Source organism: Lemur catta, chromosome 22 (genome assembly GCF_020740605.2).
Source record: "Lemur catta isolate mLemCat1 chromosome 22, mLemCat1.pri, whole genome shotgun sequence".
NCBI classification, from domain to species: domain Eukaryota; kingdom Metazoa; phylum Chordata; class Mammalia; order Primates; family Lemuridae; genus Lemur; species Lemur catta.
Window position 1 is genome coordinate 28,243,825 of NC_059149.1, and position 14,702 is coordinate 28,258,526.

The 14,702-nt window shown below is 39.9% G+C and overlaps 2 protein-coding genes across 4 annotated transcripts in view; one reads left to right on the forward strand and one right to left on the reverse strand.

Moving 5' to 3' along the window:
* Nucleotides 1-14,702, reverse strand: part of MCPH1 (microcephalin 1) — a 174,496-nt gene that overhangs the window by 43,897 nt on the left and 115,897 nt on the right. The window lies entirely within an intron of this gene.
* Nucleotides 7,432-14,702, forward strand: part of ANGPT2 (angiopoietin 2) — a 49,432-nt gene continuing 42,161 nt past the window's right edge. For both annotated transcript variants that reach the window (XM_045535646.1, XM_045535647.1), the window contains exon 1: nt 7,432-8,310. In XM_045535646.1, coding sequence (XP_045391602.1) covers nt 8,023-8,310 — 288 coding nt within the window. In that variant the 5' untranslated portion in view covers nt 7,432-8,022. The remainder of the gene's footprint in view (nt 8,311-14,702) is intronic.

Sequence of the window (14,702 nt, forward strand, 5' to 3'; positions counted from 1 at the left end):
AAGTAAGATTTTTTGATCTATAAATTAAAAAGGTCGTTGAAATGTGCATCAGGATTTTGGGGGAAAGTACTTTTTTTTCCTGTAAATATTCTACTAGAAGAGTTTTGGGTTTTCAAAAAACATTGTTGAATTTTTTTTCTTGAGGGAAACAGATGTCAGGAACTTGGTACCTTAATACTGCTATAAATGTCCTCTCTTTACAGTCTTTGTATAGTTTACTTCCTTTTACTTTCTCTTTTGTATCAGTCTTTCTTTGACTTTAGACCCTTTTCTTGAAATGGAACATTTTGGGAAAGGACGGTTATTATTAATGGAAAACCAAACAAATTGCTTGAGATAGCAGTTAAGAGAAAAAGTGGAGAATATACATATTAGATTATTATGAAAGGTTTGAACCATCATCGGACAGCTAAGATTCACGAGGGGACAAGAATGAAATGGAGTATTTTTATACACTTAAAGCAAACATCACTTTCTTTTATGTATAACTATTATAAATCTAATAAAATCCTTCAAAAACTACTTTTTGTACATATAACTCTGTAATCAAACCTAATTTCCCACAGGAAGATTTTTTCATATTAAGTCAGCCAGATGGACAGGAATACCAAAAGAAGGTCATGTGCATTTTTTAATTTTTTGACATAAGCAATTTTATTTATGTTAACCTATAACCAAGAGAGATAATATATCTTAATGTAAATAGCACATATGACATTTTTATCTTTTTAAAAAAAGTTTCTCAATAATTAAGATAAAAATTTTTATAAATTTAGATTAAATGAAGACTAATCTAGTTGGCATTAAGCCACTTTCAAATAAATTCATTCTGTAATAAATTTAGATAGTTCTTTATTGGAATGGTTATGACAAAGACTGGGCACATTTCTCAGAAGCAATGGAATCTGAATTTTCTATAATTTTGTTGAAATGGATTTAGGAATATTTGATGTAAAATTATAACTAATCAACCCACCTCAATATCTAATGAAATATTGTGTTGGTCAAAGGAAGATTTTATTTTACTTATCATAGGTCATGGGTAAAGAATAAACATTGATATCAATCCACTGGAAAAAATGTTTAGCATTTCTTTCTACAGGGAGAAAACAGGACACAGAATTACTGGCAGAAACATTATCAGACAAATGCATTCATCAATTGTTTTAGAAGTTTATCCATTGCCTTTTTAAAGTTGTGATTTGTATCTTTTTTTGGCGTTTTTGTGAAGGGAAGATAAAATATTTCATAAAAATATTAAAGAATGAAAACATTAAAAATCAAACAGCATTTGGAGAAAACATTTATAACTGGAGAATTATATAAAGTAAAATATTCCAAAAAATTCAAGGAATTTATGGTGAAATCTTATCCAAGTTACTAGTAAATAAAAAACTCTTCCTTTCAAATTCCTTAAGGTCACATATGATATACAACGTGACTTTAAAATATAAAAGGTTCTTTAGCAGATGTTACCCTGGTTCATGGCAGTGTAAACTGTAAAAGATACAGGAATCTTTTAAGTTTCCTTAAAAAAAAGTCTGTCCTTTCTAAATGTCATTCAGACATAATTTCATAGTAAACACTCAGATAAGTTAGAATGAATGAGTACTTGGAACTTGTCACCTAAATAAGAATGCCAAGCACCTGAGAAGTCACATGAACAATAAAAAGATTTTCTCATATTAATAATGCCGATCCTTTCCTCAGTATGAACCCACTAACAGTTTCTGTGGTTCTGTGTCAAACAGAAGTTATGCAGCTGCGAGGAGGAGATAATTGTCAGAGATAAGGCCCACACTATCGAGGCATCGGTCCTTTAATTCGCTGCACTTACTCTATCTACCCAGGAATGAAAACATAACTGGTAATGCAGGGGAAGTGGCTGTTTCCCAGGAAAGGAAGTGGCCTGAAAACACATCTGGCAAAGAGCTTTTTCTCCTCCTTTGGCAGTCAGATACTTATTTTAACAAAATATACAGTTCCTCACCTTTTACAAAGGTGAATTCTATGGAGCCAATGCCCAATTCCAAGTGGATGGCCTTTAATTTGTACCTTAAATATACTGGCCCAGCTATTTTATGTCAAATACTATATTTAATTGGAACTACAACAGGAAAGTGTGCTACACTAGGCGTCGTACTTCATCTCAGAAACTTTCTATTCCAAAACGTACATTACACTGTTCCAGCTATCTCCACTGGATGAAATTAAAGAAGCAAAAAAAGCAGAAAAGAATCATCTGAACCAAAACAATGAAAATGTATACAGAATGTATATGTAAAGCTTAACTGATGCATTTAGACAATACGTTGGATTTCTGGGGAATCTGTCCTAAGCTATTATAGCATGTAACAATTTGACGTCGATTCTGCATTAACGAATTGGTTTCTGACCCAGTGGCTCCAGCTCAAGATGACCAAAGGCCACAGAGAGTCTTTGGCAGTAAAATGGATTCTGTCACTAGGGATGTGTGTTTGTGCTGCACAGAGGGGACAGCCAGCACTAGGAGGCGATTCTCGATCCTCTCCAAAGGAGGTTGAGTTTTGCCATGTTAAAATTAGGGTAAAATTATTGCTTTAAATTCTCCTTAAATCCGTCACCTTTAACGTAAAAGAAAGATACACAGATGCACTTGGCTCAGGGAATTCTTGTCCTCTCACCTCGCGGAGCCTTGCTTTCCTTATCTGCTGTATCTACCTTACATGTTTACACATGTGTGTTTATAATTTTCTTCCTTTTCTTCTATCTTTACAGTAACTTGAAGGGGCTTTCCTTTGGTACTTTTTTCAAATCCCATGGCTGGAAATCATTTTTTACAGCATTCCAGATTCAGGGTTTAATATTAATTCAAACTGCTGAGCAGCTCTGGAGCGTGGCAACAGCTGACGCACCAATGCTTTTGCAAAATGGCTCTAGACCGCAATCGTGGTTCTTCAAATCCAGTTCCACAGATACACAATGGAGCAGAAACAGAGATCACCTGTGAGGCACCTAAAGGAATCACTGTTATAAGGAGCCTGCTTTCAGAAAGATGAATTATTATTATTATTTTTTTGCCAGTTGTGTCTGCTTATTTAGTTCTCATTAATTATTACATACAATTTGGGTGGAAAAAAGTAGCAAAAATAACTTTTTCTCTAACAATAGTTGTATGTCCAGTGAACTTTCTAATGGTTTCCCTATATAATGACTGACTTTTAGTAAGCCAATTTTAAGCTGAGCACAGGGAGAGAGAAGAGATGGCCAAGATGTCTCAAACATCCCTTTTGATTCTAGCCAGGCGCCTGAGAGTCCCAAGTGTGCCCATCTGCAAATGGCTAAAATCAAAACACAGTGTCCCACCTTCATTTTTTAGAGTATTTCAGCACTAGGATGTCCTCATATACCAACATGTCATTTTCCAAAAATTAAAGCCAGACTGGCCAAATAAGCCTGTCCCAGTCACTGCCTCTGAAGCGTGTGGCAGCGATGGTGTGAAGACAGCAGACTCTGGCAGGTGGGTGGACTGATGTGGCAGGCGGGAGACTGGCTCAGGTCGGGCTGCCCAGGCCTGAGTGAAAACCACCCCCGCACAAACTACCTTATAGAAGCAGGGCACCAATGTGCCTCTAAGTACAACTGAGCACTTTCCGCGTGTTTTTCAATTAGGCAGGGCTTTTTCAAAGCACACAGTCATGCTGTATTGTTGGGATGCTCTAGGTTGGGAAAGCAACACCACCTCTGGCCCTGGCTCAGGCTGGTGGTCCTGCTTCCATCCCTTGACCTGGTTAAATACTGAATATCAAACTGGCCCACTAGAGAAGAGCAGATGTCCCGTGGGTCTGCTTGCAAATCCTGTCTGGCAACCCACAGCTGGGGGCTGCCCCACTTTGCGCTGATTTAAGGTCGGCATCCTTTCCTGGTTTCTGGCTTCTGTAACAGCCATACAGTTTGCTCTGGGGGGCCTGGAGCCTCTGTTGGGCTGTGGGGTCTGATTCCACAACCCAGATAGCAGCAGGTCTGTGCCACCATCGACCTGCTCTCCTGGGCTGGGTGGGCAGAGAGGCCACAGCCCTCAGGACACCCTTGGGTTCTAGGGCCTTTGTTCAACAGGGCAGAATGAAGCAAAGGGGCCAGTCACAGAGGTCCTTTGTAATGTCGATCTCTTTCTTTAGGGGTGAGGTAACTGGTCTTTTAGTTCTACAGAGAATAAATGGGCGCCTCTGAAATGTTAGCTGATGACATACAATATGGGGGAGAAAACAAACATTATTAGGAAAATAACACTGTGCAAAGCTGTTCAGCAGAACTGTTAGGAAAAAAAAAAATGGCTGGGTAAGCAGGGTGCTTTTGGGAAGCCTGCAACAATATTTCTCATTTTATAGCCTCATCTGCTGTAAGCTATCCTGTCTATAAGTCATTGAAGAAAACCCAAGATTTTCCTTGGAAATGAGCAGTTCTGAGACCCGCAGTCAGGCCTGAGAGTGGAGGGCGTTCTCAGCTGTCTTTGGCCTCTTCCCCTGGGCCTGGGTGAGAGGGAGCAGGAAGGCCTGGCCCACGGCACACGGGCTCCAGGCTCCTTGGAGAGCCTGCTGGCTCTCCCAAGTTGCCCTGGTCAGTGGTCTTGCAGACCCTGTCTGACCACACCAGTGTCTCCACTGCTCCTGCAATGAAGCCTGTGCCCTCCACTGGGCCCATTTTCCAAGTACTTCTTCCCCACGTTGCATTCCATATCCAGCTTCAAAGAGGCACTTTCTCTTTGGGCAATGTTCCTGCCCCTTTCCCTGGCATGTCTCATGCTTCCCCATTCTGAACGAAGCCTCACTGAGGGCTGAGGCAGTGGGGAGCTCCCTGTTTATGCTGGCTGTGCACGGTGCATGCTGTGCGGGCCACTTCTATACCCCCGGCAGACCCCCATTCTAACTCGGAGGTCAGCAAACTGCTGCCCACGCCTGGTTTCTAATGGTCTGTGAGCTAAGAATCGTTTTTGCATTTTTAAATGGTTGGAAAGAAAATCCAGAGAAGAATATTTCATGACATGTGAAAATTATGAGACATTTAAATGTCAATATCCATGAACAAAGCTTTACTGGAACCCAGCCACACTCGTCCACTTACGTGTTGTCTAACGGCTGCTTTTGTGCTACAGCAGCAGAGTTGAGTGGCTGGGCAGAGACGTAGAGCCCAAAGTATTTACTATCTCACCCTTTACAGAAAATGTTTACCGGCTCCTGGTTTAACTAGAGCTTCTCCTGACTCTCCGGTTCCAGTAGTTTCCATTTAGGAATCTACAAAGAGCTGCTCCTTCCATGTTCTGATCTTGAGGGACCAGATGAGGACAGGGTCCATGCCACCTGCAAGCCCGACCAGGGTCCCCCCCAAGCAACATCGTCTTCCTTCTGTGGTACTCACAGTTCTTTCTCATATCGCACCCTATTTGTTTACAGGTCTCTTTCCCTCCATACACCATCAGCTTCTGTAGGGCAGAAACCCAGCAGTATTAATCTCTAACCCTAGTGCCCAGAAGAGTGTCTGATACAAAACTGGTAGGCAAAAAGTACTCGTAGTATGTCCTATTCCTGTTTCTTCCTTTTAAACCACTCTATTTGCCTGGAAGACAGTATGTAATATCAATACCTTATAATATGCTTTTTCAAACAGGAAATAAATTTTGAAGAAAAAATTTGCACTCCAGGCTATTGCTTCACATTCAATCAGAGAACTGCACAGTTACACTATTTGAGGTCAGAAGAATTGATTTCCGTTTAATGGAAAGTGCCTATAAAGAGGGAATTAATATTCCTAAATAACATTTAGGATTAAATATCATCTTAAACCTAAAAACCCTACAGAGAAAGGATGATCTCTGTTTTACAAGTGGGGAAACTGAGGCTTAAGAAGTTAAGCATGTGCTGGAGGTCACACAGAACCGGGGTTCTAATACAGGCCTAATCTTCGGGACCTGTTATATACATGCTTTGCTCTACGGTTCGTTGTCTGAATATGCATATTTTCTCCAATATGTTTCCTTAGTGGAAACCATGTACCAGGAATTTGGTGGAATCAAACTCTCTTTTCTACTAATGTGACCCTTTTAGGGCACGCATTCTGGCTTTCCTGTGCCAGAGAACCCTTTCTCAGAAGACGATCAGTGCTACTTTATTCAAATATTCAATAACAAGATCTAGGGATGGGTTTAATATTAATAACAATGTAGTGCTAAGTATAAGTGATAGGAAATAAAAATATCTATGATTTCAATTGATGAGAAAGTCACAGATATTGACACTATTGTTTGTTAACTATTCATAGATAAAGGAAAGGCTGTATTTCAGTTAGAGCTTAGTGAAAAAGATAAGTATTTTTTCCCATCCAAGCTCATGAGCCCCATGAGTTCTGTCTATGAAGAACCCCTGTTCTGGAAGTAATTTGGGAGTCAGTCCATTGACAGGATGAATTTTTTAAAAGGTCTAATTAGGTCTCCTGAAAACAGATCTAAGGAAAAAAAATTAGATGTACTAATTCTACATTCACCTATGAATTAAAATCATATTTCTTTAATCCTCTGCAAGTTGGTCTTGCATAATACAGACTGATACTTGGTTTTCACAGGTACATGTGGTCCACTAAGTCAGTGTAGCAGATATTCTACTCTCACCAGGAATAATAAATCTTGTACACTGAGATAAACAGATCACAGCAAAGGCTGGAAGTTTTTTCCCTACACACGCTTGGGCTGGTGAGTTAACATATTGTTAATCTCTGAAGTATTTAGCTTTAGTTGTTAAAGGAAGTAACTAGAAGGACTTACAGAGCCAGGGAATTGAAGTAGAAAAGTCTTGGAAGTTAGTGCAACCCCTGAATTTTAAAGATAAGGACACCAGAGCTTAATTAAAAAGAAGTGATTTGCCCACACTGCATGGGACTAATGTAATTGATAATACATTATTACAAAATGATGAGATTTGAACAAATCCTGATGTTATAAAGAAGTTTGTGTTCCTCTCTCAATACTTACTTAAATTCTGATTTCTCCATAGTAATTCAATGAATTGTTAATCAGTCCAGTATATTTTCAGTTTATTTTGAATACTGAAGTGGCTATTTTGTTTAAAATAAATGTCAGAGCTCAGAAACTGACCTTCCTAATGTGATTTAACAAAGCAAGGTCTTCCTATCAAATTCTTAAAATGAAAATTTTTTTGTAACTTAGCTAATAGTTCAAAAATCAAGTAATACCAGTGAAACTATTTTTCCCCATGCAAAGGCATAGAGTTTACAAGAGCCAAACTTCTTCCTCTTTATTTGTAATAACAAAAATAAACCGAAGTCCTGACATATTTGTAGTATTTTTATTCCTAAAGGAAAAAACAGGAACTTTCATTGTACTTTAAAATTAAAGTTATTACCTCAGATATTTTGCCAGCTTAGCACTGTGAAATCAGTTTCAGACAAAAGAGACCAACCGCTCTCTCTAGGAAATACTTAATTAGGGTGGTGCCTAGGAAATGCCCAGGGGTGCTGTAACTGATCAGTTTTTCCCAGAGGGTTTCTGCAATATACAGTCCTGGCTGGACAGCAGGCATTCTGCGCTGATTTTTCCTGTTGCCTGGCTAGTGACCCCCTACAGGAAGATAACGGGTTAGCCAGGAGGGCGGAGCAGCTCCCTGCACATGTCTGGCTGCTCTTATCAACTTATCATATAAGGAAAGGAAAGTGATTGATTCGGATACTGACACTGTAGAATCTGGGGGGAGAGAGAGACAAAGGAGCAAGAAGGCTGCTCTGTAAAGCGAATGCAGCCCTCCCAAGTGAGCAGGACTGTTCTTCCCACCGCGATCTGACAGTTCACTGCATGCCGGCAGGGAAGGCAGCATTGAAAACCAAGTTTGTCACTGGGAAAGGAGGAAAAAGACTTTTCGTCGATGGACCCAGCCATGGCAGCTTAGCCCTGCCTTTCAGACGGCAGCTCAGGACTCTGGACTCGAATGTGCCTTGAGGTTTGCTAAGCTGGTGGTTTATTACCCGAAGAAAGAAAGAATGTGGCAGATTGTTTTCTTTACTTTGAGCTGTGATCTTGTCTTGGCCGCAGCCTACAATAACTTTCGGAAGAGCATGGACAGCATCGGGAAGAGGCAGTACCAGGTCCAGCACGGCTCCTGCAGCTACACGTTCCTCCTGCCGGAGATGGACAACTGCCGCTCTTCCTCCAGCTCCTATGTGTCCAATGCTGTGCAGAGGGACGCGCCCCTGGATTACGATGACTCCGTGCAGAGGCTGCAAGTGCTGGAGAACATCATGGAAAACAACACGCAGTGGCTGATGAAGGTAGGAAAAAAATCAGTCTGATTCTGGGCACAACTGATGCTACTAAGATCAGCTCACAGCTTGGGTTTTAATAACCAAAAAAAAAAAAAAAAAGAAAGAAAAAAAGAAAAAGGATAAAAAGGATTAGAGGCTGGAGAGCTGGTTGCTGGTGCCCCAGAATGAATGATCATTTCTTTTATTTTATCCTAGGGTGTAAAGTAGTCCCAGGGTGAAAAGTGAAAAGGATTATTTGAAAAGAATGCCAGAATCAATATAGAAAAATCTGTAAAATTAGAAATCTTTACTAACAAAGTAGAGGAAATGCACTGCTCTGCGAAACTAGTGCACTGTTCTGTTTGTTTATGTCCTTTAAGCTCAGAAGCATCCATTCCCAGGGGCGTCCTAAGCTGGCCACAGGCAAGTGAGGGGGGCTGTGAACAGCCTGGGAGCCGGGAAGAACGTGACAACCCTGTTAGGACCCATACACAACGGATGGAGTAGAGTGCTTTACCAATTTCCTGAATTTATTTACTGAAATAGATTGTGACTCTTGGTAAATGAGAGGAAATTAAATAAAGCAGACCTCATGTTTCTCAGAATCTCAGGGCTCTACCCCAAAGGGCTTGCCATCTGGAGACAAGGGCACGTTCCCCAAGTCCCCGCAGGGACTTAGCACTGCGGCCCCAGTGCTCCGTTCCAACAGCTGGCTCTGAACGCATCCCCACGTGGGACGGTTATGCTCGAGTTCTGCCACGACAGGATGGTCTGACAGTTTGTTCTCCCAGCTAAGATGATTCCACTGTTTCACAGATTTTTTACAGAGAGTGTAACCAAAATAGGATATTGAAAGCTCTGGTTTTCCTTCACCAGTGATCATTTTCACATGTAAACATGGGAACTATTCATACAAAACCCCAAATGACCCTGGAATTTTCTTTATATAGACACTATATATATTCTAAAGGATGTTTAAACAAGATGCGTAAATTGATTGATCGGTAAATACTATAATGATGACATTGCATTCACAATGCTTACACGGCAGAGAATGTGATGATTTAAAGGCATACAAAACCTTTTAAAAGTTAGTGAGCCTCATTTAACACTTCCCCCACCCCAAAAGTATAATTATTTTCTCAACCTTTCATTTCCCCATAAGCTTTTTGTTAGAACACCTTATCTTAATCTCAGAATAGCTCTTGGATCCTAATCTGTGTTTCTCATTAACTTCCCTACCTTCAGAGAGGAAGCGACTAAACTATTACTTGAGCCATGGGCCTAAATGAATGAATGCTCCCAGCACCACCACTCATTGTGACAAGGGGTGGGGGATTGCTGCTTCAAATCAAAGAATAGAAAACAATAAAAACTTGCCAAAAAGACCTGTCAGATAGAGATAATGTAATATGAGTCATTAGCAATGTCTTTATAAACTCCTGGCTAAACTTCTAGTGTGTGTCTGTCCTTTCCCGGGTCACTGTACTGTGCTTTTGAAAATCTTCCAATAATTCATAGATGTGCAAATAATAACGCTAAGCTTTGAAAGTACGCGGCAACACAGGTTCAGATATGTGGAAAGCAAACTGTATCACAAACATCTGCTTAACTCAAACTTCCTATTTCTTCGTAAATTGTCATGCTCGGGTTTAACAGCCTCCCCGTATCTACCCTGGCATGGGTAACAGCTAACAGAGCCGCAGTGAGGGATGAAAGTCACATAGTAGTAAACATTCTAATCTGCCCCACTGGCAAGTCATCTCCTAAAATAAACACTCACGACACATAAAAGAATGTTTTACCAAATGCAAGACTGCTAAATTGCATTTGCTTAATTAAGCCCACACTAGGTATACCTGAAACCCCATAAGCAAAGCTCACATTTCTTTCTTAAACTACCCCCTTCTCTTGGGTCTTTGAGACATCATTTAAAGATGGAAAAGGACAAGGAATTCTACATGAGGTGACCAAAATTTCTTCCTTCCAGGTTCTATTAGTAAATATTTGAACAGTAGTAGAACAAGGGTATTTTCAAGAGTCCTTCTTTAGCTAAATTCTGTTTGACCAAGAGTGACTTAATGTTTATCTTTTCACGGGCTCAGCACCTGTTCTTCCCGGCCTATCTCAGCCGTGTGCACCTGAGAAAGGCAATTTGTGCTCTCTCTTCCTCGGTGTAGGGGCTTCTGGCTTGGGAATGAAAGCAAAAAAGCAAATATGAAACCCACTTAAAGTGACTAAATGTAACCTTTCTGCTTGTTTTCTCTTCTGTGTTTTGTCACCTGTGATAATAAACACCTTTTCTAGTAAATGAAGAAAATAATAGATAATGGAATGGTAGATAAGCCACATAATAAAAAGGATCAACATCACAACTTAACACCTATTGATGGGTTAGCACAGAAAGCAGCAGCACAATTCTGTGTTTTTCATTGTTTTACATATTTTCTTTTGGGCTGTTTCCCCCTCCCCCCATACTTCCTTTCTCTCCCTGATCTACTAAAAATGAAAGACAAAAAACCCCCAAAACAAACAAACAAAAAAACCCAACCAAAACTCCCCACCAAAAAAACCATTTAAGCTTTAAAAAAATTTAAAAACTTGTCAGGAAGGAAAATAAGACCAAGCTTCTGGTTAATTTTAGGGCAAATGAGCAGTAGTTCAATTTCTGAGTGGTTAGCATAGCCTAAGGAGCTTAGTCTAAGAAAGCTGTTTTGCACATCATCAAAAGATCCCACTCTGCCGCTTTAATCTGCCAGGCAAAGGAAGTGCCAGACTTCTGAATGAATGCAGAGGAATATGAATGGAACAGGACTGGGGAAGGCTCACTTGCTGTGTAGAGGCTAAACAAGGATAAGATAAATTCATAATAGTCAATATACCAAACATACAGCGATGACCTGAGAGGCTACTATATGTCACGTTTCTCTTGCTAATCCTGCAATTGTTCTAAACCTCTGCCCTGGGGGATATTAAACAAATACGCTTTATAAAAACTCACACATAACAAAGGAAAGTGGATTGTATTTTGCTAGAAGACCAAATGGATTTTTTTTTCCGATAAGAGGAAATATGCAAAGGAAGTAAACAACTATTTCATCATGATGGATGCCTTATATTTAATAAGCAACTGCCAACCCTATGGACACTTTAAAACAGAACAATTTGAAAAATAAAGCTAATGCCTATTAAACTGATGCAAACATTTCCTTTGCCATCTTACGTTTTTTTTAAAATGACACAAGTACAGGCTGGAAACTGTAAACTTGAATTGCAACCTTTTCTTTAAAAGTGTTAACAATACATCCTTTTAATAAAGTATGAGAGCCACTCATTGATTTATGTGTAGGAAACAATGTAGTTATGCTCCTGGAAACATAATTCCGGTCAGTGGGAAAAACTGATCACAAGTGGCTCATAGATAGCTCATCTCACCAGCCCCACCCCGCCCTAGCCAGGGACTGTGTGCATGCGTGTGTGTGTGTGTGTGTGTGTGTGTGTGTGTGTTTAATCACATGTGGTTGTAAAATGCTCCTTGGCTGTATATCAAAAAATCAAACTAAAACAAAAAAACAACGCCCTCAAGCCCCAGAAATTGATTCATTAAAGGAAAGAAAAAAAATCCCGTCATATCCCTAGCCACTGGTCTCCTGTAGTACTGAGAGAAGAACCACTGCTGTACTCCAGTGATTGTATCTCGCATCATGAAATATGACTGTGTTTAATATTAGAAACAAATTTTGTGTATTCAGATAAGCTGATTAACCTCTTTGAGAATGTAGGAAAATAACTGCTATTATATTAATTACATATTAATATTGTTATAGTAAGGGATAAAGAAACAAAGTTTCACTATGGTAGGGAAAGTGCAAAATATTTGTTTGAAAAGTGCAAGTATTATACAGTTTACTATATAGTGAAATACATAGTATAATGTATGCTTACTATACACAGTATATAAATATGTTTATAGATATATATTACATATATTTTCAAGGAGTCTCTGCATATTAAATGGGGTTGTCTGACATATTGGATTAACTATTTAGGTGTCACACTATGGGGAGATGATTATTTGCTTGCAGAGTCTAGAGCTAGGAAATGGACATCCATAATATCTTACTTTCTTAGGAAACACTAGATAATCCACATGGTCTCAATACTGAAATTTGAACATCTGTTGATTTTAATCAATATGGCTCTCGACAGTTGACAAACAGATTGTAATCCAAAAGTTTATCTATAAGCCAGTTACTGTATTGAAACTTGAAGAGGATAATTGTCTTATAAACGGTGTTCAGATGCTTGGGCTGTGCTGGCCCATGATACTTATTTTAATCCATAAAATAGCTGAAATTTTGTATATTTGTACTTGAAAACAGTTCAACTCAACCCTACCACCACATGGATAACTTAAAAAATATCATGAAAGTAAGCTATGGGCAAGGTTAAAAAAAAAAAAAAAAAGAAGTCAAACTATTAAAGTGGTAGAAAATAGGAAATAGATTCTCCTCCCAATCTTCAGTCCTCTTCTCTAAGATTAGCACCTAGAGATTCATACTGGCCCTTTATTGAGACAAATTTAGTAGCAAAACATATGGTTTTCCTTCTTAAAACATGTACAGTGGTGGTGTACCATGATCATAATCTTTCTTGGATCACAAATAACAAGTTGGAGAGAACATTTTATTTAGGCAAAAAGGGCAATATTTGAAAGATTGACGTAGAGGAATATATAGATTAAAGGGGTGTGCGTGTGTCTGACAGGGAGAGACTGGGACCCCACCTGGGGTGGCATCAGTCAAGGTGAGGGAAAGGGGCAGTGCAGGACGTGATTATACTGACAGGGAAGAAGGGAGGTTGTTTACATCCCTCCATATCTGGTCACACAATGACAAGAGGGCCTGGGCAGCTTTGTGGATTTCCTACGCTGAGATCAAGAGGGTATATACAATGAATCCTGAACATGTACCAATGTTTTCAAATCAGGTGTTCAAAATTTGCAAGATATTTTTATTAATGACAACGACAACTCAGCAGGCAAACTATTCTTTCTCTATGTATAAATGTGGTATTTATTTTATACAACGGAGCCTTTAAAACAGGCTTTGTTTGGCCAACCGACGAGATCTACCCTAATAAGACGGAGCCCACTGAGGGAGCCGATGCCTATTCTGTTTTCACTACATCCTACTTTGACTTGAAGGAACCTGCCAATGAGAATTTCCTCCTAAGTTATTCTAAAATTCTTCTGATATAAAGAGAGCCACTCATAGGAACATCATAATAGGGGTAGTACTGGATCACTCTAAAGCCCTTGCCACACCTCACCTCATTTCGCCCCAAAAGTATCTCTAGAACACAGGTATGGTAGAGGCAATCCTGTCTATTTTGTTAAATCCCTCATAAGCATGGGCCACAATAACACCAATGCGCTCTGCATTTCGGAGGTCTCCCACAGATCGCCTAGCGGAAAAACAAACAGGGGAGAGCATGCATATCCTCTCCTCTGACGCGCGCAGTTTTCCACGGGGCTGGGAGGGCTGCCGAAAACTGTGAGAGGAGTGTGAATGAACACGACTTGTGCTGAAGCACCACGTCATTTCTCAGTTCCTTCATGTGAGTGAGTGAACACCACGCTGCCCCTCCCACCCCTCCTGGGGGGTTACCAGTTCAGGGCAGGAGCCATTAAAGTTTATTTATTTGCTCAAAAAATATTTATTGAGGGCTTCCACGTGTCCAGGCAGTGTTTGTTCTGGGTGTCCGGAATAAGTCAGTGGGGGAAGAAAATGCTCAAGAGTCTTGCCCTGGGGGGGCAGGGGAGACATGCTTCGCAGGGGTGGGAGCAATGTTAAACCCTTTGGTCACTGCATGGAAACCCTTTTGCAAAAGGAAAATCAATTAACTGTTTCTGGATGGCCATTTTTCCTGATTACCCAAGTAATACATAGTTATTGTAGAAAATATACAAAGAATCTACAAAACATAAATACTACGTATAATTCTACCATTCCAAAATAATCATTCCTAATATTGAATGAGTACATGTGTGTGTCTACACACGAATAATTATTTTTAAACATATTGTATATACTGTAACACTTACTATATAGTACTTATTTTAAATTACCTATCCAATAATTTATTTTTAATAAAAATAAAGAAGGGAGCCTGAGAGGTTAAGGAACTGGTTGACACCTGGAGTCAGTGATGGAAGCAGTTCCCACCACCTATGACTCCAGTCTGCAGACAAGCACAGGGGGTTCCAGGGCCTGCATCAGCACCTGGAACACCAGGTTGCTCCAGCAGGCTTGGCAGGTGCTGGGTCCTGAGTGCACAACTTTATTATCAAGTGCAGACAGGTGTGAGATAGGCCAACCTTTCTGTGTGAGGATGGTGCCAAAGCTGCTAAGAACACA